The 22,654-nt window shown below is 42.8% G+C and overlaps 1 protein-coding gene across 1 annotated transcript in view; it reads right to left on the bottom strand.

Moving 5' to 3' along the window:
- Window positions 1-21,850, bottom strand: part of HEPHL1 (hephaestin like 1) — a 52,610-nt gene extending 30,760 nt beyond the window's left edge. The window contains exons 1-5 of the mRNA XM_032219714.1: window positions 21,681-21,850; window positions 20,200-20,444; window positions 9,492-9,704; window positions 5,688-5,867; window positions 458-712 (exon numbers count right to left, since the gene is read on the bottom strand). Coding sequence (XP_032075605.1) covers window positions 458-712; window positions 5,688-5,867; window positions 9,492-9,704; window positions 20,200-20,444; window positions 21,681-21,850 — 1,063 coding nt within the window. The remainder of the gene's footprint in view (window positions 1-457; window positions 713-5,687; window positions 5,868-9,491; window positions 9,705-20,199; window positions 20,445-21,680) is intronic.
- Between the last annotated feature and the right edge of the window lie 804 nt (window positions 21,851-22,654).

Below are 22,654 nucleotides of genomic sequence, written 5' to 3'. Positions count from 1 at the left end.
AATCTCTTCTGTAGGTGTTTCCTGCTTTCCGGGTCCACTGGTGGAACCTCTTCTAACCGGTTCGGTAGCTTTGACGAACCGGTTCTACCGAATAGGTGCGAACTGGTAGAAACCCACCTCTGCTCCACACACATCCTGTACTTACCTTGCATCCAAAATGGGCCGCATGGAGACTCCCAGGAGGGGCGGGGTGGGAGGGGCGAGCTCTGTGCAACTACCGGTTCGGCGAACCAGATTAAAAATTAACATCTGGTTTGCCCAAACCGGCTGAATCCCACCCCTGAGCCAAGCTGGAGAAACAGCTTGGGTTAAAACCTAGTTAGATTCAGGTCTGCCCTGGATTTAGGATCGGCTTAGATTCAAATACTAGCCCAGGTCTGACTTGAGAAGTTTCCACTTAGAACATGGCACATGTTTCTGGATACCTAACATGTCTCTTGCTTGTTGGATTGTTTACCTGGCATGTGATTGTTGACTTCGCAGTTCACAAGCCATTCCCCAACGTTTTGGGCAACCATTCTTGCTGTGATCAAGGTGGCCGGGAAAAGGCTAATGACATCTGTCCTATATCCTCTCTTAATCAGGACATGATCCAAGAAGTGCACAGAGTGAACGTCCAACTCGCTCCCCATTCCAATCAAGTACCAGGACACTGAATCGCCAACACACATTTCCAAGCCAGGGATGTTTCCGTACATATATCCATTGATTGCTATAAATGTATAACACGCAGAAAAAATAGCAAAAGTTAGGAGAAAGTCTTGATAATATGCTCCTAGCACTTGGTGTTTAAAAAAAAAAAACCCAGCATTTTGCAATGTTAGGTTTTAAATATCTAAAGGAAATGCCGAAGTCCAGTGTGAAACGAATTGCCAACAATGTTCTCCTGAATTGGCTAATCAGGGGCTAGATGGCCATCTAGCTGGAATTCTATAGTGTTGTTGCTCAGAGTGATGCGGTGGCCTAGAGGGGGAGCTCTCGCCTCACAATCAGGAGGCTGTGGGTTTGATCCTAGGTAGAGGCAAATATTTCTCTTTCTGAGAACACTGAGAATATATCAGCTGAACAAAGCTCCGCATTGGCTACAGGAAGGGCATCTGGCCATTAAAATGCTCTCCATTGAGTTGCCCAGACTGCAACCCACAAGGGATTATGGGGGTCGTTAAATGAAAATAATTGTATTATTTGCTCTGTAGGTGGTAGGATTTAAGAGTCAGCAGTGTGCTGCAGCTACCAAAAAAAGCTAATGCAGTCCTAGGCTGCATTAATAGAGGGATCGCATCAAGATCATGTGAAGTGTTAAAAGGCAAATGTTCCCCTCGCACAAATGGGCTGGCTGTTCCCGACCCTAGGGGGCAGTGCTCATCTCCTTTACAAAGCCGAAGAGCCAGCACTGTCCAAAGACGTCTCCGTGGCATGACTAAATGCTGAAGGTGCACGAAACACTGTTACCTTCCCACCCCAATAGGGTGGTTCCTATTTTTCTACATGCATTTTTACTTGCTTTCGAACTGCTAGGTTGGCAGAAGCTGGGACAAGTAATGGGAGCTCGCTCTGTTATGCGGTGCTAGGGATTCGAACCACCAAACTGCTGATCTTTCTGATCAACAAGCTCAGCATCTTAGCCACTGAGCCACCGTGTCCCTATGTGAAGTGTTAGTGCCACTTTATAATGTCTTGGTGAAGCCATACTTGGAATATTGTACTCAGTTTTGGTTGCCATGATATTAAAAAGGTGCTGAGACTCTAGAAAGAGTGCAGAAAAGAGCAACAGAGATGATTAAGGGACTGAAAGCGAAAACCTATGAAGAACGGTTGCAGAAACTGGGTATGTCTAATCTGATGAAAAGAAGGACTAGGGGAGACATGATAGCAGTGTTCCAATATCTCAGGGGATGCCACAAAGAAGAGGGAGTCAAACTATTCTCCAAACCACCTGAGGGCAGGACAAGAAGCAATGGATGGAAACTAATCAGGGTGAGCACCAACCTAGAAATGAAGAGAAATATCCTGACAGTTAGACTAGACAACTTCTAAATTCATTTCAACTCTTTTATTCCAGCTTTCTGCACCACCTCATTCTTAGAAGACTAACAGGCAATTCCAGACGATTCCCACTGTTTATTTGTGGCTAATCAAAACAAAATTCTAAGGCTATAAACTGTTCCTGCCCATATTTACTGGTTATTGAATTAATGGAACGTAATCAGACCTCAAATTCCTCTTTAGTTCGGAAACTGTCCTGTCATCTTTCAGGCTGATTGCTGTTGTCTTCTGCTTTACATTTTAGTCCTTTGTGCACACTTGTGTGCTTGCACAATATTACACTAAGCTCCAGTAGATTAATATGGAGGTCTTAATAAAATAATAATGAATCTCACCGGCTTCAAATCCACCCTCCTTTTCTAGATTACATAATCTCTCTTTTCCAGAGAAGATGCTGAAATGCAATCGTGAAATTAATTTTTTTTTAATTACCAGTTCTGTGGGTGTGGCTTGGTGGGCATGGCAGAGGAAGGATACTGCAAAATCCACATTCCCTTCCCACTCCTGCGTGGAGGATATTGCAAAACCTCCATTCCTACCCCACTATAGAGCCAGCTAGAGGTGGTATTTGCCAGTTCTCCGAACTATTCAAAATTTTCGCTACCGTTTCTCCAGAACCTGTCAGAACGTGCTGAATTTCACCCCTGCTAAAATGTCACCATTTGAACACAGAACATAGGACCGGAAGGGACTTGATCAGTGGTGGGCAATGTTCCCTCTAATTTTTTTTCAGTGTGAGCGGAAAAGTATAGTGTTTGAGCGGCAAAGTTTCATGCCTGAGCACCTAAGAGAGCCACAGTTTGAACTGCTGTCACGTCTGCTGGACATTTGCGCAACATACCAAGCGTCAAGCACCGATTGCTAGCGAGGTTTCAGCCTGATGAATGCCAGGCATGAAAAGTGCCACTCAAAGACTATACTTTTCCGCTCACCCTGAAAAAAAAAAGGCTCTCTGCTCAGCTTTTAGATTGTTAGACTGGCTAGAGAGAGACATGGCACCAACAGGGTCCTGGGTCCTGGCATTTTGCAGGCAACCTGTCCTCTCACATTCTTTGGAATGCAACCCATCACATGTGAATTAGATTTTGCCAATTATCCTATTAAAAGATAATGCTATTATTCTAAAATACGACTAACTCGATATTAAAAACTGTAAATATGTAATGCTGATAAATAATAGCAGCAATTATTTAGTATGATTAAAATCAGTATTGATATATCAATATAATATCTACCAAAATTGACAATAAACACTAAAATAACAATACAAATATATAATGTGGAATATAAATGTAATAAATATAATATATAAATGCAACATAAATGTAATAAAATAATTTATCATGAAACTCTCCCCCTTTAAAGTAGTAAGATCAATTAAATAGTCTAGCAAGTTTGGACAATATGCTATATGTTATGTTACTTAAGAATATATATATACCTCAGAATCAGATACAACATCCACATCATTTCCAACTGAGTCAATAAAATCATATGCCATGGCAAAACTATTTTAAATAAAGATATGAAATTAATCAAGTATTGCATTTATTTTTCAAAATGAATGTACAATTTTTTTATTATTTAAGTTTTGTACCCTATATTTTCTAACTAACGTTAACTTTAAAAAGACGTTACATCAGACTACAATACAAGTAATTAAGTGAAGACTAAAATAAGTGTTTTGGCATATTGAGCTTTTTATATTTCTTTCTTATATTGCTTCCTTAGTTGAGAACTTGCTCCTCAGCTTACTTATGCATTAACTGTTTGTTGCTTTTATGGTTTATTCATTCACTGCTCCATCTTCAGTTTTTTTCACAGGGGGCAGGGCTTCCTTCCTCCCTCCCTCCCTTCCTTCCTTCCCTCCCTCCCTCCCTCCACTCCTTTGGCCACCAATTTTGATCCAATTCTCTCTCTCTCTCACACACACACACACACACACACACACACACAAACACACACACACAGAGAGACGTTCTTGGGGGGGTTGAATTACTCCGCCTCACTGCGCAAAGTCGGCTCAGCATGTGTTCGGCCCCCACTTACGCCGAATCAAATCCGCGGCCGGCGGGACCAGGGGGTTGCATTTCAAAGCCGCCAGTCCTCTTGCTTCTTCTCCTTCACCAGCAAAGCTCCCGCTGGCTTCCCGGCCCATGGCTTTGGTGCTCTCCCTCCACGCGGAGCACCTGAGCTGGCTCCCGCGTTATCCCTCCCCCTTCCTCCTCTGCCGTGCTTTTGAGGCCGCGGGAGCTAGTAGGAAAGCGGCGGAGGTGGAGGTGGCGGCAGGGGTAACCCAGAGCCCAGCTGAGGTGCTCCGAGTGGAGTCAGCTGGGCTCTGGGTTACCCCTGCCGCCGCCTCCACCTCCGCCGCTTTCCTACTAGCTCCCGCGGCCTCAAAAGCACGGCAGAGGAGGAAGGGGGAGGGATAACGCGGGAGCCAGCTCAGGTGCTCCGCGTGGAGAGGCACCAAAGCCATGGGCTGGGAAGCCAGCGGGAGCTTTGCTGGTGAAGGAGAAGAAGCAAGAGGACTGGCGGCTCATCAAAACAAGACTGGGAAGGTCCTTTGCGGGAGGCCAGTTCTAGCCGCCTGCAAAGGACTTCCCCACGTTTGCTTTGGTAGAAATCTCTGCGTGGCAGTTAGAAACTTCTGCGCGGGGCCGCGCACGCGCACCTTAGAGGGAACAGTGGTGGTGGGTTTCAAAATTTTTTAGAACCTCTTCTGTAGGTGTGACCTGCTTTGTGGGAGTGGCTTGCCAGCCATGTGACTGGGTGGGCATGGCCAACTTGTAAAATGTGGTGAAATTCACTTAACAACGCTCTTGCTTAACAACCAAAATGTTGGCTCAGAAACTCTGGCATTTGAAGCATGCAAGTCTTAAAGCTGTCAAGTTACAAGACCCTTGCACCCCTAACCCTTTAGAAAAAAAAACCTCAGGGGTGTTCAAACTTGACAGGTTTAAGACTTGTGGACTTCAACTCCCAGAATTCCTCCTCTCGCTCTTCATCTTGATGAAGTGCGGATGGGCAGGGGGAGGGAGCTGGAACCGGTTCTAAAGGGCACTGTAGATTTGTGGAACCTCTTCTATAGAATCCAGGGGTGGGTTCCTGCCAGTTCTAACCTCTTCTATAGAAGAGGTTAGAACTGGCAGGAACCCACCCCTGGATTTGATTCAAGTATGAAACACAACTGCAAATGAAAGATACTTAGCCTTGTAAACTCCGTTTCAGCCTGCAAGCAATCGAAGCATAATGAGCCATGGTGACGCAATGGTTAGAATGCAGTACTGCAGGCTAGTTCTGCTGACTGGCGGCTGCCTGCAATTTAACAGTTCAAATCTCACCAGACTCAAGGTTGACTCAGCCTTCCATCCTTCCGAGGTCGGTAAAATGAGGACCCAGATTGTTGGGGGAGGGGCAATATGCTGACTTTGTAAACCGCTTAGAGAGGGCTGTAAAGCACTGTAAAGCGGTGTATAAGTCTTAAATGCTATTGCTATAAGGCCCTAATAGTATTATTGAAATGTAATTTACAGTTTCAAGTTTCAAGAAAAGCTGCAACTGCTAGATATCACACTCCACACTAGTCATGGCTATAAAAACAACATCTTACAATGGCAACAGTTATGGCAACAACTCACATAGCATCATATTGCTAAGCTGAAAATCTTCATCCTGTTTATCGACTGTAGCAGGATCTAAGCAAAAAGTGTCAATGTTCTCATCCAGGTACCAGCTGTAATTTTCATCTATGTTGCTGAACATCAGGGCAAATCCTTTGAAGCTGTCTGCCAGGGAAGCTGTAGTGTTGTCTAAAAAGCCTTTAAAAAGAAATTGAGAAAACCCTCTTAAGGAAATGTATTTGGAACATGTTCAAATCTGCTAAAATACTCCAAGTTAGAAATAATGTACTTAAGAATCAGCAATATAGCACACACAGATACCAGGCATCTAGGGTACCCCTAAATCATTTTTTAAAGAACTAAATATTGTCAAAATCTTGCAAGGTTGCCATATTTTTTGCAATGTTGAAATATGGCAGCTTGCAAGATTTCAGGTAACAATACTATAATTCCAACAATGTGCACTTTGCAATGTGCAAATTCTTATATACATTTAAGGGTGAGATTGCAGACTTCTTACCAGGGAATCCTTGAGAGGGCATATCATTTCAGAAAAGGATGTGGTGGCTCAGTGGCTAAGACGCTGAGCTTGTCGGTCAGAAAGGTCGGCAGTTTGGCTGTTCGAATCCCTAGTGCCGCGTAACGGAGTGAGCTCCCTTTACTTGCCTCAGCCTCTGCCAACCTAGCAGTTCGAAAGCATGCAAAAATGCAAGTTGAAAAATAGGAATCACCTTTGGTGGGAAGGTAACGGTAGCTCACTCTGTTACATGGCGCTAGGGATTCGAACCGCTGAACTGCCGACCCTCCTGATCAACAAGCTCAGCGTCTTAGCCACTGAGCCACCGCACACCTTTAATCAGTAGTATCAATCAGCAGTAGATATTTTTATTACCTTGGCTTTTTCTTTTATTTTCTTTTTGTTGTACTGGAAGGGTGTTATTGTCTTCTAAATTTGTATGTGGTCTGCGGTTATGCCTGTGAGTAATTTAAACGCTGTAGGGAAACATGTTTTGAGCCTATAGTTTCCTAGTATTATCCTTTTTTGCTGGGTCTTTCTGAATTAGTTGCCAGTCATTAACCAGTCTCCTTTATACAATACTTCATTTAGCTGTTTAGCTACAATTGGATGTAAGTTAGTGAGATATTTGAGTCAAAAGCCATATTATTATAACGATGTGTGGATAATCTACAGTTAGATCCACAGTCTAAGATAAGTAGAAACTTAATAATTCAAGTCCTAACCAAGGACCTAAGAATAATTAAAGTAGTTTCTATTATTATTATTTTAACTCAAGGTGGTGAATAATATCTAACGCATCTATCTTTTATTTTCCTGAACAACACTGTGATATGGGTTGGGCTAATGGAGACTGTCTGATTTTCCTGGCTAAGGAAGGGCTAGAACTCACTAACTCCTGGTTTCCAGACCAACACCTTCACAACTTCACCAGTCTGAGTCTCTAAAATAACAGAACTAGTTGAGTTATATCACACAGATCTTCAGTGGATTAACCAGTTTATGTCAATGTGTCATAGAAGCATAATTCTTTTTTAAAATCTCATTGGCTGTTTAAGGTATTTGCATTAGTTTTCACCAATAACTATGAAATATATACTTATATGTAATATTTTGTTAGTTGGGACGTAGTGGCTCAGTGGCTAAAAAGCTGAACTTGTCGATCAGAAAGGTTGGCAGTTCAGCGGTTCGAATCCCTAGTGCCACATAACAGGGTGAGCTCCGTTACTTGTCCCTGCTTCTGCCAACCGAGCAGTTCGAAAGGCTGTAGAAATGCAAGTAGAAAAATAGGAACCAACTTTGGTGGGAAGGTAACAGCGTCCTGTGCGCCTTCGATGTTTAGTCATGCCGGCCACATGACCACGGAGACGTCTTCGGACAGTGCTGGCTCTTCAGCTTTGAATCGGAGATGAGCACTGCCCCCTAGAGTAGGGAACGACTAGCACATATGTGTGAGGGGAACCTTTACCTAATATTTTGTTCCAACACTATTAAATATTAATAGTAATTAAATATAGAATGCTTAAATAAAATATATGAAATTTTGATTAAACAAATTTTTAAAGTAAAAAAATAATAATACAAATTTTAAAAGAAAAGTGTAAAGGAAATCAAATAATAATTGAGTGAAAAAACTATAAAATAAAGGGGAAAAAAGTCATAAAGGAGCAGTTTCCCTTCTTTCTGATAGCATTTACATTCATATTTTACTATCCCTTAGATTACAATGTAATTTCCTTCTTTCCACCGGCTACCTTTTTTTTGGTCATCTGACCCATAAATCACAAGCTCATTTTATTTTCCTCTTTCAGTAAAAAGTTCATAAGGGATTTGTCAGTTCCTTATAAACATAATCACCGTATTGGCCATTCTCTAACCAAACAAGTCAATTTTGCCAATTCTAGTCATTCTATCATCTTCAACAGCCCACTATGGGTATCTCAGAGTCTTTCTATTTTTCTGCATATAATAATCTTGTAGAAGTTAACGTATACTGAAACTATCTTCCAGGACACATTTTTTTAAAAAAATAAAAACTTTTCCTTAAAAAAGATTTATAACACCGCCATTTTATATAAACCGCAGAAACAGTATTGAACATTATTTTTAAAAATAATTAGAAGCAAATGTTGGAAAGTGATGAATGACAACAGCTGTCAAAAATGGAATGTCCTCAAATCTAGCCTGTCAAAACATTAACAGCCACTCCGTCCTGGTAGGACTGAGCCAGAGATGGTTCCTCTCAGTGGAGGGATTCAGCCAGTTCGCACCCATTCAGGAGAACCGGTTGTTAATTTTTAAGCAGTTGGGAGAACCGGTTGTTGGAAGAAATCTCATTTTGATTTTTTCCCCCCCACTTTACAGGGGTAATCCTGTAAGGAAGGCAGGAAGGAAACATTTGGGTGTTCTTTCTAGCCAAATCTTTATTGCCCTGCTTACAGAAACTGCCTCTCCAGTTAACCCTTATTATATTGTAACAGCTAAGGTGAAGCGCCCATCGACGTGAGTGACATTGAGTTGGCCCGCCCACCCAGTCACATGACCACTGAGCCATGCCTACCCAGATGGTCATTAGGGCAGAGAACCGGTTGTTAAATTATTTGAATCTCACCACTGGTTTCTCTCCATCGCAGGCACCCCTGACATGAATGACGTCAAGCTGGCCACATCCCCCCAGGCTCCCCGAGGTCAAACACAACCCTGATGCGACCCTCAATGAAATTGAGTTTGACACCCTTGCCCTACACCATTTCAGACAAGTGGTTGTCCAATCTCTTCTTAAAAACCACCCACAACTTCTGAAGGCAAGCCAGAGGTGGGTTCCTACTGGTTCGGACCAGTTCGGCCAAACCGGTAATGGTTTGGCAGTCTGAGTTGCTGGAATCGGCAGTGACCCAGGCCTGCCATGCCCCCGAACCAGTTCTCATATGGTGCCGCCATCTTGATTTTTAGTTCTGCTCATGCACAGAACAATTTTCTTTGCACAAATTTTTTTTTTTTTTTTTTTAATGTTAACATTTTTGCGCGCACCGAACTGGCAGTAATGGGGCAGCAACCGGCCCCTGAGGCTAGCCATTTCATTGATTAATTGTTCTAAAAGGAATAGATATATTGCTAAAATGGTTAAAATAACGCCAGGTATTTTGATACGAAGACAATCTATGGTCCAGTTGCCATGATTTAACCTTTTTTAAATGATTTAGACCTGGATGATTGAGTATTCATGGGCACATTTTGATTCTAAGCTGTCAAGTACCTCAGTATCCAACTCTGCATTACCAGATGCTAAATTCTAAATTCCGTACCTTTCTTACAAACCAGCAAAGGTCCAATTAACCCACTGCTGATATCTTTTGGAGTGTTAATGTGTGAATGGTAAATCCAGGTCAGGCACGGTGGATCAGCTGGAGTCGGTGCGAAATCATCCGTAATGGGCCATGTGTATGTGTAATTGGTCCCAGGGAGAACAAAGTCATCTTCTTTGCTTTTTCCGCTTGTTCCATCAGGATAAAGAGCCCCTGAAGCAGAGAAGGAAAGAAAGACTCCCTGAATCCATAAGATTTTCTTTTAACCGTGTCACAGCATTTTTTCCCCTGTTCCTGAAAATCAAGGGTGCTCCTGGATTCTTATGCCATTTAAAAGAGAGAGAAGCGTGAAAGGGAGAAAAAAAAACTTCCTGAAACACAGTGTGGGAATCCCTCCCCTCCTAGAAGAATGAAATATTTTAAGAAATACTTTAAAAAGACAGAATATTATATTTTTCTAAAGGAGAAGTGGAGAAACATGTTTTTAGAGGCAGAAAGCAGCCCCCAGTCTTTCTTAATAGACCGCAGCAGAGGCCAGCACTTAAGGAGATAAAGAGCTTATTGAAAGGGGAATCCAACTATCTAAATGGCTCCATTCATAAGCAAAGGAAATACTGCAGGCAGAAACTCAGTCAAGATAGGATATTTTGAAACTTCTTGCAGCAAAGTTTGACAGCTAACAAAAACAGGATTAGAACAAGCAGCCCCTCACCCAATATCCAGCACAGGACGAAAGCCATTCGCCGCAATGGGAATTGCCCAACTCTCTTTCAGAACAGAAGCCCCTTCATTCAGGGGTGAGCTCCAGCTTCTGTTACTGCCAGTTCACTCAGGGATGAGCTGTGGACGCATGGGTGCTTCAGGGTGCACGCTTGATGCACGCAACATGCTCATGCGCATAAGCAAGAAACAAGATGGCGGCCATAGAACTGGTTCAGGTACATGGCCGGCCGAGTTACTACCTACCTGGCCAAACCAGGCCAAACCGATAGGAACCCACCTCTGCCTTCATTGCACAACCAGCAACATTTGAGGACCTGTACAAAAATCCTGGCACTCATCTAGCCAGTTGTTCAACTGACCCAGAATTGCATGCTGACTTTGTGTCTAGTCCTGCTCATCATTAAACTTTCTTTCAAGTCAGCCTCCATTTTATTTTATTCCCGGCTTGCACCTGAACCAGATGGATGTTCTTTCCAACAACAGGTCGTCCTTGCTTATCGATGGTAACTGGGATGAGAACATGGTTGCTAAGCCACACAGTTATAAAATACTATGTCATGCGACTGCATCCATTTACAGCAGTAGTTGCAACAGTCCCAGCTGCTCTTGTTAGGTGAATCCTGTGAAATCTGTTTTTCCTGCAGCCATATAATTGCCATTTGTGACCTCCTGCTGCCTTTCTCGTTGACTTTGCTTGCCAGAAGCTGGCAGTGCAGATCGCAAATGGTTATCCTCACATGATTACAGGCAGGGTTGGGTTCCAGTAGGCACTACTGCTGGTTTGTTCATTGGCACGCTGCATGCGCGTATGCACAGGGCAATAGAAATTGTTCTGCGCATGCGCAGAAGCGAAAAACAAGATGGCGGCACCTATGGCGCCGACTGGAGAAGCAGTTCAGGGGCGTGGCAGGCCTAGGTTCCAGACACCAGGCCGCCGAGCCACTACTGGTTCAGCCGAACCAGTCAGAACCCACCACTGATCACAGGACATTGCAACATCATTCATTTGGAGCTGGTTTCTGAATGATAGCTTGTTTTTTTTTATAATGAACTCCTTGGAATTACCTGGGTAGTCATTGTGACAATCAGAGCATTGGACCGATCCAGAATACACCCCAACGCATCATGGGATATTTTTATATATCTCAGCCAGTGGTGGGATGCAACCAGTTTAACAACTGGTTCGGTGAGTGCGCGCTCGGCGTGTGTGTGCAGCATTTTAAAAAATGACCTTTTTAAGCTTCAAAACTTACCTTCTATGTCAACCCTGTGAGTAAAACAGCTGACGCATGGCAATCCGCTATGCCACGTGAATCAGCTGAGCTAAAAAGAGGGAAATATAGGACAGGAAAGTACAGGGGTAGTAGGTGGGCGGGGCAGAATGCTCACCGGAACTACCGAACCGGTCGGAACCGGCTGAATCCTACCCCTGATCTTGTTTGCAGAATTTAAAAGAATTCTGGAGACGAGGTTCGGAGTAGAGTAATAAAATTCTTCTTTATTTTCAAAAATCAAAGCTAATTTGAAAACGGTTTGCAAAGCGTTGGTGGGTCTCACCCTGACTTCACCTGAGTCACAAAGGAGAGCCACACCCACAATGAAAGTGAGACAGCAGTTATACCCTCCCTAACTCCTCCTACTCCCATATCAGCTAGCCTGATCGGGGCGGTCACAAACCAGTCAGCAATAGTAACGCCCTAACTATTACCTTATATAGAATTATGACATTTAACCAATCAACTTCTAACATTGTTTTTCTTTAACCAATTAAATGATTACAAAGTTCTCTTCTAAAACTCTCTCTTGGCTCCCTCTAGTGTTCATACAAAATATTAACTCTTTTTCAATTTCATTCCATCAATTCCCCCATCTCTTATATGGCAATTTTCTTAATATTTTCCCTTATTTCTTTCAACCTTTCTCTTTCTATTATTGTACTTTCCATAGGGAATGTATTCATACTTTCCAATAATTGGATCTGGTCCCCAATTTCTTTTAATACCATCATTGACTTTTCATGTTGCTGAGCTTGTATTATGCTTCCCACCGTGGAGGTGACAACATTTCTTATTATGGGAATTAAACATGGTAGCATCATTAATCCAATAAAAATTATACCAACCATGAACAATGCTTGTTTCCAATTTCTAAAAATCCCCCCTAAAAAGCCCCCACCATCCAAATTGAATCCCCGCCATATCTGGTCAGGATTATAAGTTAATTGCCGCATCTCTGCAGTTAACTGCTTCACAACGGCCCCAGTTTCATCAATTTGTAAACAACAGTTAGATAGATTAAATTTTCCACATACACCCCCTTCCTTGGCTAACAAATAGTCCAATGCCAAACGGTTTTGATATACTGCGGTTCTTATTTTGTCTGTAGCAGTAGACAAAATATTAAAAGCTTTATCAATTCGTTGGCCAGCCAAATCTAATACTGCTTGGAGACGAATAATTCTATTTATCATATAAATGGGTGTACGGTACCCATAAGTTCCATCTTCTGCCCACGTTGCTTTACCATATGTACATATAATTCTTTCTGAGCTCCAAACATCACTATTTTCAAATTTCGTGTAATCACTACAAAGAAAGTTGGAAAAGACCGAGTTTGATTCTAACTCTCGTCTTCTTCTGCTCTGAGAGCCAACCTTTTCATATAGCGGGATCCCTAACACCTGTCGAGCTTTTATAGGCAACAGAAAAAATGATGGTTTTATCCACCCTAAAATACAAGAGCCAGACCAATTTTTAGATTAAATTTCATACGCTAATTTTCCACAAATCCAGTACATAGCATTGGGTGCTCTCCACATATCATTAATAGAGGAAGAATTCAAATAGCTCAAATTAGTCATATTAAAACGTAGGGGTTGAGTATTATTAGCCGGGGAAGACCAAATACTATAGTCAGGACTCCATGTTCCCAGACAAATTAAATTCCCAACATGAATAGATCCATTCCTAACAAAGCAATTTCTCCCTACCAGGTTGGTAGACAGAGTCCACACAATTCCAGTGAAGTCTTTTCTTGCTGTGACATTACCAGCATACGAAAGATTATTATATGTCACCGGATCAGCCTCCAGAGCTTCCCATGGCCATTGCTCTCCCATGTTAGTCCCTCCACAAACAAAACAGTTTTTAACAGTCAAGGTTTTAGCCACCTGCTCAGCCATTTCTATAAATAAATTGTTAGCCTTAGTATTTATTGGTAAGGGGTCATCTAATTTTCGTAGAGTATCATACACAGACCACCCAAGGGATTTTATTTCTCCATCTTTAATCCTCTCAACTTTAATAGTTAGATATGTCTCTGGATCCAACCCTTTTCCGTCAATTCCAAAACCATACGTCACCATGGGTGGGATATTACGGGATATTTCTAATTGGATAGTATTTCCGACACCCCTTCGGAAGGAAGTTATATAAGGGCACCCCTTATAACCACCCCCTGTGTGACCACAAACACATTCCCATCCTGAGCACTGGATGGTACCTCCACAAGGAATCCAAACATTAGGATTACCATAATTCCAGTTGGTAACAGCTTCACACAAGTATTTATGATTAATTTTATAACTATTAATCCAAGCCTGGTTTCCACAAGGCACTCCTTTCCCCCACTTAGTGGCAGTACATGCATCAAACACCAGAATTAGGGGTTGTTTCCCCTTCTGCAACTGTATAGTATAATTAAGGAAATACAGCTTACCCCCTCCCTGTGGATTCTTTCTAAAACCTGTCTTAGGCAAGCCTGCCCATAAAGTAACGTTAAGGCGAACTGGAGTGTTGGGATTATAACATACAGTTTTTCCCTTTAGAGTACACAAACTGTACATCATTTTGTTGTGAAGGCAATCCATTTTAGTAGGTTTACATCCCTGGGGTGGATGCGTATGATATATTAAGGTGTTGATAGTCCGTTCACCCACCTTAGCCTTGGTAATGCAGGGTGAACAGTTCTCTGACTCAACCTTAGTTGCAGCAGTTGGAACCCTTTTAGTTCGAGAAGGGCTTTTATTGTACCAACTGGGTTCCCATAATACTTTACACATCCCACTCCATCCTAATTGCATGTTTTGACTCTTATTATTATTATTACAGAGAAATTGTATATCTCCAGGGCTTTCTTCTGAAATTTTGCAGCTACTAGACCATAAAATTTTATCAATCCAATAACACCTTGGGTCTCCATTATCTAAATCTTTCTTAGTTGCATTTTTACATATTTCGAAAAGTCCCTTTCTCCACCCATCATTTTGATTCTCACATGACCAGGCCAATCCTCTCTTAGTTTGTTTTGCCATTACTTCTAATGTTAGATTGCATCCCTCATGTGTCATTTTCGAATATTGGAATTCTCCTTTCTGTAGTCCTCCTCCTTTTATACAAATGGTGTTTACAGGTGAGTTTATGAATTTCCTCGCATGATGGTGAAAACTTATCTCTCTTTTTGAGCGATTCTGTTTAGAGGGAGGTCCATAGAAATCCTCTACTATTCCCTCCTTATTTTGATATTCACATGCTCCCCACACCACCAAAAGTAACACACCCATCATTATTGTCATGCCTAGAAAATGCAACAGGAAATACTTGCAAGATGGTCGAGGAGCCCAATAGTCCCAAAATCCCGTTTCCTGCCCAGGTAACAGTCCTCTGATGGAAGGGCATCGTGGTTTCATCTTCTTTAGGGCCCGGCGGCGTGATAATTGTCAGAAAAGGGATTATCAAGCGCTCTCTGTACTGTTGGGGTAATACGGAGGTCTGTGGTGAGAGCAGTTGAAGATAGACTCGGATAATAAAAATATGCCGCCAGGTATTGTTCAATCAATATAATGTCACAGGAGATCCGACAGTGGATACAAAGTACACAGTCAATACAATGGGAACAGCAGCAAGCTTCACACGGACAAGAACAGAACCAGCACATTGGTCACAAGCCAAGAACTCACGGGCCTTTTCCTTTAGAAGAATTACTGCCTTTTCAACACCAACTTCAATGGCTCCTTCTGAAAGGCCTTCCAAGTTTCCGACTCCTCCAAGTTGGCTCTCTTCGCTCTGGTGTAGTGGGTCCAGCCTTTTTCTTCCGTCCGGATGGCAGTGTCTGTGGTCAGCAACACCAGGAATGGTCCATCCCACTTCGGCTTTAGGGAATCGTCCTTCCAAGTTTTTATCCACACCTGGTCTCCCACTTCAATGGAATGTACTTTGAAGCTCAATGGAGGAGTCTGTATTAAATAGCCCGCTTTCCTGAAAGAGTCAAAAGTCTGGGACAGTATTTGCAAGTATTGTATCAATCCTTTGTCTTTACTAGGTAAATTCCCCATTCGTATCCCAGCATTCCTTAGTGGCATTCCAAATAACATTTCATAAGGTGAGACTCCCACATCCCTCCTGGGTTGTGTTCTTATTCTAAATAAGGCTATCGGCAACGCTTTTATCCAATTCACTCCTGTTTCCAAATACAATTTTGTCAACATTGTTTTAATCTTTCCATTCATATTTTCCACCTTCCCACTAGAGGGCGGATGCCATGGACTGTGTAAGTCCCATTTTATTCCCAATACGTTAGCCACTCCTTGAGTGATTTTCCCCGTGAAGTGTCTTCCCTGGTCACTATCAACTCTCTGAACAATCCCATATCTTGGTATAATATGTTCTAATAATAATCTAACAACAGTTCTAGCAGTTTCATCAAAACATGGGTAGGCTTCTACCCATCCTGTCAAATGATCTATAATAACTAACAAATATTTATATCTTCCCACTTGTGGCATTTCGGTGAAGTCTATTTGTATATTTTGGAAAGGATAGAGCGCTAAAGGCCTCCCTCCCTTTTGTTTTTCCCTTAATTGATTTCTATTTACCCTTTGACAAATTATACATTTTTGAGTTACTTGTTGTGCTGCCGTATAGACTTTTACTCCTGCATATTTTTTTAATACTTCATCAATCAAGGCTTGAGTTCCCCAATGACTCCCCTCGTGTAGTCTTTCAAAGATTTGTCTCATGAGGGGGTAATTGAGAATTTGTCTCCCATCTGGTAACCACCATTTCCCATCTTCATCTTTCGTTCCCCCCATCTGTTTAATTTTGTTTTCCTCTTTCTCATTAAAAATTGGTATCTCCTTCATTTCAAATACATGGGGAATCATAATTTTAATTTGTTCAATAACTTCATTCATACCAGCTTCCTTAGCTTCCTGGTCTGCCAACCTGTTTCCCTTCTTCTCAACCTCATCTCCCTTTTGGTGTGCTCTCAAATGCACTACAGCAATTCTATGGGGCAGGGCAAGGGCTGATAACACCTTCTTGATTAATTGCTGGTGGATCAGGTCCTTTCCCTGACTTGTCACATATCCCCTTTCCCTCCAAATCTTCCCAAAGGTCTGCACCACTCCAAACGCATATTTAGAGTCGGTGTAAATCGTTAAATTTGATTTTTCCCCCAATATGAGAGCTCTTTTCAAGGCATACAATTCGGCTGCCTGTGCAGACCAATGGTTTGGCAGTCTCCCCCCTTCTAGAAGAGCCCATGTGCCCTCCTGGATTATAGCGTATCCATTTTGTCTTTTCCCTTCTACCACTCGTGAAGAACCATCAATGTACCATCTTTCTCCTTTTTCCAAAGGGGTATCCTGTAAATCTGGCCTGATTTTTGTTTCTAAATCTACTATTTCACTACACCAGTGTTCAATTTCTTCACTTTCAGATGAACTGGTTTTATTGAGGAATTGGGCTGGATTCAATGCTGAGTCAGTTGTCAGGACTAAGTCAGCATGATCCAGTAACATCCCCTCATATTTTAGCAACCTTGAATCAGTCAACCACCTCCCAGCTTTTTGTTTCAACAATGTTCTCACTTCAAAGCTTATTGTAATTCCCAAGGCAGACATCAGGTCTCTTCCCATGATGTTAATTCCTGCTTCAGGCACATACAATAATTTTAGAGTCCGGATCTCATTTTTCCCATATCTTATTTTCACTGGTTCTAACTGCTTCACATTAAAAGCTTCCCCCTTTACCCCACTAACTTTTATTTTTGCTTGATCATCAATTTTTCCCTCCTTTGGCATCACACACATAGAGGTGCGAGATGCTCCAGTGTCCACTAAGAAGGTATATTCCTGGGTTCCCACCTCCAAATTTATCAAGGGCTCCCGGCGGGAACTCCTAATGAAGGGCCCCTGACTTCCCTAATATATGTCTTCATCTTCCTCCATCAATCGGTTAATTTGCTCCTCCCCGGCCAGAGTGGGACATTCTCTCTTAAAATGTCCTGTCTTGCCACAATGGAAGCAAGTTCCTCTTTCTCCCATTGTTCCCCTTCTCATCATTCCTCGGTTAACTCCGCCTCTGCCTCTCATTCCGAGCTTCCCTCTAAGTCCGGTATCGTCTCTCCCTCGTCCGTGTGGCACCCAGCCCCGCCCCCTTCCTTGCTCGGGCTGTGTTTGCATAGCCCCCCTTACTGCTATAGCCATCATTCGACTTGTCCTCTGTCCGTCCCTTTTTACTTTTTCCTCTTCCCTATTCACATATATTTTCTGCGCTTCCTTTAACAAAACTTCTAAAGATTCTGTAGCCCAATTCTCTCTCTTTTGTAATTTCCTTGCAATGTCTGGCCATGCTTTAGTTACAAATTGAATTTTAACTATCTGTACATTTAGGGCATCGTCAGGATCCGCCCCCGCATACTTTCGCATTCCGTCCTTGAGACGTTGCAAAAATGTAGCTGGTGCTTCTTCCTTTCCCTGCTCTATATCCATGGCTTTAGCCATGTTCTGAGTTCTTGGTATTGCTTCCCTCATCCCCTTTATAATTATTGATCTTAAATCTTGCATGTTTCTTCTCCCCTCTGCTTCATTATTATTCCAATTTGGCTTTACCAGGGGATATTTAGTATCTCCTCTATCTTGATTCCCTCCCGCGACCACAGGGTTTTCTCTTTCCCACACTGCCATGGCGGCTACTCTGATTAAATTTCTCTCTTCGGGGCTAAACAAAATACCCATTATATTTTGTATTTCTTCCCAAGTATATATGTTAGGTCCTAATAAGGAATCCAATTGATCGCTAGCTGTTAATGGATCCTCAATGAAGTTTTTCATTTCCTTTTTAAATGCCCGAACCTCCGTTGCCCTTAGCGGTTCGTGTACATATGTTATAATTGGGGCCCCTTGGGCATTTACTCCATTCGGGGTCTCTCTTAGAGGAAATTGCTTAACCTGTTCCTCTTCACCCAATTGGTTTATTAAATTCTTCCTTGCACTATCCAATTTGTCCTTTGAACATCCTGTTTTCTCATCAACCCCCAGAGAGTATGGCATTAAGGACGGGATGGGGGGGGGTGTTGCAATTAGGAGTCCAAACTGGGTTCTCCCCTCCCTGTGGACTTAATACGGGCATCGGAGAACCAGGCCACTGCCCTGGGGTAAATTGGCTTATCCCTCCCTGCATTTCAGGATATAATGGGGGAGTTACTGCATTAGCCGGGTGTGGGGGATTTTGGATATGAACTGGATTATACGGAGGAGGGATATTTTTCAACAAATCCCTTTTTGGGGCTTCTTCCTCTTCTTCCTGCTCTCCGGGCTTCACCATCAGAATACGTTCTGATGGCCAAAGGTCCGGGTTCCAGAGCAGAGCATAATCTAACTCATTGTCCAAATGTTTACACTTTTTCTGTTTCACATAATCATATAGATTACGGCATTTAAAGAAATTCATAGAGCCGTCCCGCGGCCACTCAACATTATCATCTTGCCACCAAATAAAACAGCATAAATTTACCATATTTTCTTTAGTCAATCCTAATCTCAAAATTTCCCGATTATAAGGTGGGGACCCCCATCCAGCCAGCATTTGGCCCAATGGGCCATTCGGGTCAATTTTAAGCTTAGGATTCTTTCTAATTTTCTTTACACACTGTGTTCCTTTCTCAGCTGAACTTGTATTTCCCCCCATCTCTTATATGGGTAGGTAGCCCTCCCTTAAGTGTGTGCTTCTGTGTCCCTCCCAGCAGCTCTTTTCAATTCCACACGTCACCGTCTCCGGATATTTACAATATCCCCATCACTCACTCCGTCCTCAAAAGGACTTATGCCCAGCCCCACTGCCAGTTCTCACATTCACACACTCCCTGACCGCCCTGGGTCTTGTGCTCTGGTGTTTTCAAAACCAGTACTCACCAGGGTCCGCGCGCAGGAGTTATCCGGTCTGTCTTCAGGCTTTTTCTTATTTTATTCACTCCCCTCCTACTGTTCGTCTATGACACAATTTTTACGGGCTTCCAAAAGCTACGTAGTCCTCTGGGTGGTTCCCCTCCTCTCAAAAAAGGAAAGGGGTGCACCTGAGGGGGACCCCTCAGAGCCCCAACGCAGATTGGATCCCGGACGAGCCCCCAATTTGTTTGCAGAATTTAAAAGAATTCTGGAGACGAGGTTCGGAGTAGAATAATAAAATTCTTCTTTATTTTCAAAAATCAAAGCTAATTTGAAAACGGTTTGCAAAGCGTTGGTGGGTCTCACCCTGACTTCACCTGAGTCACAAAGGAGAGCCACACCCACAATGAAAGTGAGACAGCAGTTATACCCTCCCTAACTCCTCCTACTCCCATATCAGCTAGCCTGATCGGGGCGGTCACAAACCAGTCAGCAATAGTAACGCCCTAACTATTACCTTATATAGAATTATGACATTTAACCAATCAACTTCTAACATTGTTTTTCTTTAACCAATTAAATGATTACAAAGTTCTCTTCTAAAACTCTCTCTTGGCTCCCTCTAGTGTTCATACAAAATATTAACTCTTTTTCAATTTCATTCCATCAATCTCAACAGATGAACTGAGGTGTGAAGGTCAGCCTTGAACCCAGACCATTTCAGGCCTAGCTCCAGCACACTGTTCCAACCACCAGAGTCACACTAACAGTATTATTGGAGAATAACATCTGAAACAGAAAAGAAGTTATTTGATTTACCTTCTGAGTCCTTCTTGTAGAAGACTCCGTGCGGATGTACGGAATATGGCCGGGAAGCAAAGTTTTTAAAATGAATAATAAAGGTGTCCTTTTCTTCAGCCTTCAGCATCGGGCCAAGAAGACCCAGCCATGATGGTTTGGCAATCTCGCGAGAGTAAGAATCATCGGTGAACTGTCTGAAAATTGCCTTCTTGTAAACGTGTCCAATCCTGTTAGGGCCTCTTGTCATGGTAAGATTTGCGTCTCTACAATGAAAAGTGGAAAAACCGATTTCCAACTGAGGTTTCTAGAACATTATAGAACAATGATGGCGAACCTTTTAGGCACTGAGTGCCCAAACCGGAAGGCGCGCATGTGCCGGATACCTGAATACCAGCTGGCCAGCGGGAGGCGGGGCATCCCAATACTGGCAACTCTGGAAGAGGCGTGGTCTTTTTCTTCCGTGAGCTTCTCTTTCATCGTTTGCGGGGAAACATCTGTAACGCAAGTAACACCACGGAGAAACGCGATAGAGCTGAGCTAGGGCGGCAGCGCGCATGCCCACAGAGAAGGCTCTGTGTGCTACTTCTGGCACGCGTGCCATAGGTTCGCCATCGCGATTATAGAAGATTAAAGTTCAAATACAGGTAGTCCGAGACTTACAACAGTTCATTTAGTGCAGTGTTTCTCAACCTTGGCAACTTGAAGATGTCTGGACTTCAACTCCCAGAATTCCCCAGCCAGCATTCGCTGGCTGGGGAATTCTGGGAGTTGAAGTCCAGACATCTTCAAGTTGCCAAGGTTGAGAAACACTGATTTAGTGACTGTTGAAAGCTACAACGGCACTGTAAAATGTGACTTACGGTCGTTTTTCACGTTTACAATTGTTGCAGCTTCCCCATGAAAATTCAGAAGCTGGACAACTGTATTTATGAGGGTTGCAGAGTTGTGCGGTCATGCAATCAACCTTCAAGATCAAACTTCCAGTGTTAGAGTATTCACAACTTCTGGAGGCAAGTTGTTCCACTGATTAATTGTTCTCACTGTCAGGAAATTTCTCCTTAGTTCTAGGTTGCTTCTCTCCTTGACTAGTTTCCATCCATCGCTTCTAGCCCTGCCTTGACCCCCTCTTCTTTGGGGCAGCCCCTCAAATATTGAAAGACTACTATCCTGTCAATCCTAGTTCTTCTTTTCATTAAACTGGACATACACAATTCCAGCAACCATTCTTCATATTTTAGCCCCCAGTCTCCTAATCATCTTTGTTGCTTTCCACTGTACTCTTTATATACAAATACACACCCACACACCAAAAACAATCTCAAGATGAATATTAAGACTGCTGTCAAAATTGCTTGGATGCACTTTTGAAATGATAGAAATCCATCAATTTTGAAGCCAGCATCTGCATCTGTGGATAAGCAGACACAATTTCCCCAAAGAGATGAAATAATTTCAAACAAAATCTTTGCCGTGCAACAAGAAATCCGGATTCAACTTACTTATCTTCTGTGAGCTTTTGTCCCGTGATCTGATTCTTCCCGGTGGGTGCATAATCCCAATATTCTTCCACAGCTCCAATATAGTAGATTCTGGTAGCAGCTTGGACTAAGATTAAAGACTGCAGGATTATACAGATTAAAATGCAAGCGAGGAGATTTACAGAAGGCATGTGGGTGCAATGCAAGAGCCAGCCGTTTGAACCAGAGGCAGAACCTTCACCTCTCCTCCTTATAAAATTTCCAGCTAGTCAAGCAGGGTGAAATGTGATGCACCTCCCATCATCAATTTAGGGTTGATGAAAGCTTAAGAAAACAGAGGGAAGCCGGATGTGGTGTGGGCTTGTTTGACAAAGGGCTTCTTGCCAAGCAAAGCTATAAACATAAACATTTTTGTACTTTGCCTTTGAACTATGGTGCTGGAGAAGACTCCTGTGAGTCTCTTGGACTGCAAGGTGATCGAACTGGTCAGTCCTAGAGGTGATCAAACCTGAATGCTCTTTAGAAGGCCAGAGGAATAGGAAGAGGAAACTCAAATACTTTGGCCACCTAATGAGAAGGAAGGAATCATTGGAGAAGAGCCAAATGCTGGGAAAGATTGAGGGCAAAAGAAGAAGGGGAAGACAAAGAATGAGGTGGCTGGATGGAATCACTGAAGCAGTAGAGTGAGCTTAAATGGACTCCGGGGGATGGTAGAGGACAGTGTTGGAAGAAATGTCCTTCTGGGTTTGGCTCCAAGTGGGGAAAAAGACACTGGAGACATGGAGGCTGCTTGGAAAGATGGTTTTAATGGTGGACAGGACCACATGGCTTGAGCCCTGAACAGAAAAGGTGATCACATGATTCAATGTTGGTGGAGAAGAGAAGGGAAGGAAGAGAAAAAGGGAAGTTGAGTCCCTGGTTTTATGCCCTCTCTGGCCTTCGATCTTGAGTTTGTATTCTGGTTGTCAGACTCCCATGGGCCCATGCAGGGGCAA

The sequence above is a fragment of the Thamnophis elegans genome, chromosome 6 (genome assembly GCF_009769535.1).
Source record: "Thamnophis elegans isolate rThaEle1 chromosome 6, rThaEle1.pri, whole genome shotgun sequence".
Taxonomy (NCBI): domain Eukaryota; kingdom Metazoa; phylum Chordata; class Lepidosauria; order Squamata; family Colubridae; genus Thamnophis; species Thamnophis elegans.
This window is presented reverse-complemented; position numbering and strand designations above follow the sequence as displayed.